Consider the following 2,226-nt stretch of genomic DNA (forward strand, 5'->3'; position numbering starts at 1 on the left):
GGAAGGGAACTAATGCACATCCCACATATTCTCTCACCATCTTTTCACTCCTACTCACAACGGAAAATAGGAGTGAATATATGTGTAATATGTGTTTATATGAATAAAAGCTCACATAGACACATGAATGCTGAATGAAGGTCACGATAAGGACAGCTCCTTGGTTTAAAAGTCCATTTTCTCGTTTCCCAGGGACGCTGGGCGGTTGCTCTGTTGGTGGGCCTGCTGGCCTCCTCCTGCCTGGCCTCCTACGGGGAGCGGGGGTTAGTACAGGGGCGGAGGATGTGGACGAGGCGGATGCGGTGGGTTCAGTTTTAGTAGTTCCAGAGGATACCCTGGCGGATCATCCGGCAGTTCAGGAGGATACTCCCGGGGGTTCATCTGGCGGTTCAGGAAAGATACCCGGGGTTCAGGATATTCCGGCGGTTCAGGAGGAACTCTGGCGATTCATCAGGTGGTTCAGGAGGATACTCTGGTGGATCAGGAGGATATTCTGGGAGTTCGTTCTGGCGGTTCAGGAGGATACTCTGGTGGTTCGTCTGCGGTTCAGGAGGATACTCCGGCGGTTCATCTGGCAGTCTAGGAGGATACTCCGGCGGTTCGTCTAGCGGTTTAGGAGGATATTCTAGCGGTTCATCTGGTGGTTAGGAGGATACTCTGGCCCGGGTTTAAGAGGAATATTTCCGGCGGTTCGTCCCGGCGGTTGGAGGGGGATATTCTGGCGGTTCAAGGAGGATATTCTAGCGGTTCATTGGCGGTTAGGAGGATACTCTGGCCCGGGTTTAAAAGGATATTTCCGGCGGTCGTTCTTTGGGGGTTCAGGAGGATACTCGGTGGTTCGTCTGGCGGTTCAGGAGGATATCCCGGGGGTTCGTTAGCGGTTCAAAGGGGATACTCCGGCGGTTCGTTGGCGGTTTAGGGGGGATATTCTAGCGGTTCATTGGGGTTCTGGAGAATACCGGCGGTTCAAACTGGCGGTTAGGAGGGACACTCTGGGTTCGTCTGGCAGTTCAAGAGGATATTCTAGCGGTTCATCTGGTGGTTCAGGAGGATATTCTAGCGGTTCGTCGGGCGGTTCAGGAGGATACTCGGCGGTTCAGGAGGATTTTCTAGCGGTTCATCTGGCGGTTCAGGAGGATACTCTGGTGGTTCGTCTGGCGGTTCAGGAGGTACTCCGGCGGTTCATCTGGCGGTTCAGGAGGATACTCCGGCGGTTCATCTAGCGGTTCGGGAGGATATTCCGGCGGTTGTCTGGGGGTTTCAAGGAGGATATTACGGCGGTTCGTATGGCGGTTCAGGAGGATATTCTAGTGGTTCGTCTGGGGGTTTCAGGAGAATACTCCGGGGGTTTCAGGAGGTTTTCCCGGCGGTTCGTTCTGGGGGTTTCAGCAGGATACTCTGGCGGTTCAGGAGGATATTCTAGCGGTTCATCTGGTGGTTAGGGAGGGTACTTCGGTGGTTCGTCTGGCGGTTCAGGAGGATACTCCGGCGGTTCGTCTGGCGGTTCGGGATACAAACAGTGGTCATCTGGTAGTTCAAGAGAATATTCTAGTGGTTCATATGGAGGGTTCGACTCATCTAGTGGTTCAGGTTTTTTGGCGGTTCCTTTGGAAGCTTCAGAGGGATACTCGGTGACCCCGGGTCTTTTGATTTAGCGATCATTAGTGGTTCAGAATACTTAGCGGGTCATCAAACGGGTATTCTAGCGGTTCTCCTGGCGGTTCTGGAGGATACGCCGAGGACTTCTGGATCATTCGACTTCGGCGGTTCATCCAGCGGATCGGGATATTCCGGGGGCTCATCTGGTGGTTCAGGCGGATATTCCGGCGGTTCGTCTGGAGGATTCGACTTTGGAGGTCATCAGCGGTTCTTCAGGAGGGTTCAGCTCCGGCGGTCTGGCGGGTCACTCGGAGGCTATTTACCTCCTGCGAGGAGGAAGGAAATAGCCCGGCTGCGCCTTCGTGCCTTCGGCGAGTGAGGAACCCCGGGCTGTGAGCGGCGTGGAAGGGCGGCCCCGTTTCTCTCAGGACTTAATTATTTGTTAAATAACATACGATAATATTAAAACTTTTTATTTTGCGACCGTATTTTTTCTTAACGGGAAATTCCTTACACATACATGTCTTATTTCACGAGGAAATTATAAGGAAATTTAGTATCTTTTGAGTTATTGAGGTTACAATTAAACACCATAAATATTTGAAACTGTTTGGGAAGAAAAAATTT

The 2,226-nt window shown here is 52.2% G+C and overlaps 1 protein-coding gene across 1 annotated transcript in view; it reads right to left on the minus strand.

Moving 5' to 3' along the window:
- Positions 1-389: 389 nt before the first annotated feature.
- Positions 390-2,226, minus strand: part of LOC119591053 (early nodulin-75-like) — a 4,683-nt gene continuing 2,846 nt past the window's right edge. Inside the window, exons 3-6 of the mRNA XM_037939780.1 lie at positions 1,696-1,835; positions 1,452-1,643; positions 1,142-1,251; positions 390-604 (exon numbers count right to left, since the gene is read on the minus strand). Coding sequence (XP_037795708.1) covers positions 390-604; positions 1,142-1,251; positions 1,452-1,643; positions 1,696-1,835 — 657 coding nt within the window. The remainder of the gene's footprint in view (positions 605-1,141; positions 1,252-1,451; positions 1,644-1,695; positions 1,836-2,226) is intronic.

The sequence above is a fragment of the Penaeus monodon genome, chromosome 28 (genome assembly GCF_015228065.2).
Source record: "Penaeus monodon isolate SGIC_2016 chromosome 28, NSTDA_Pmon_1, whole genome shotgun sequence".
NCBI lineage: Eukaryota > Metazoa > Arthropoda > Malacostraca > Decapoda > Penaeidae > Penaeus > Penaeus monodon.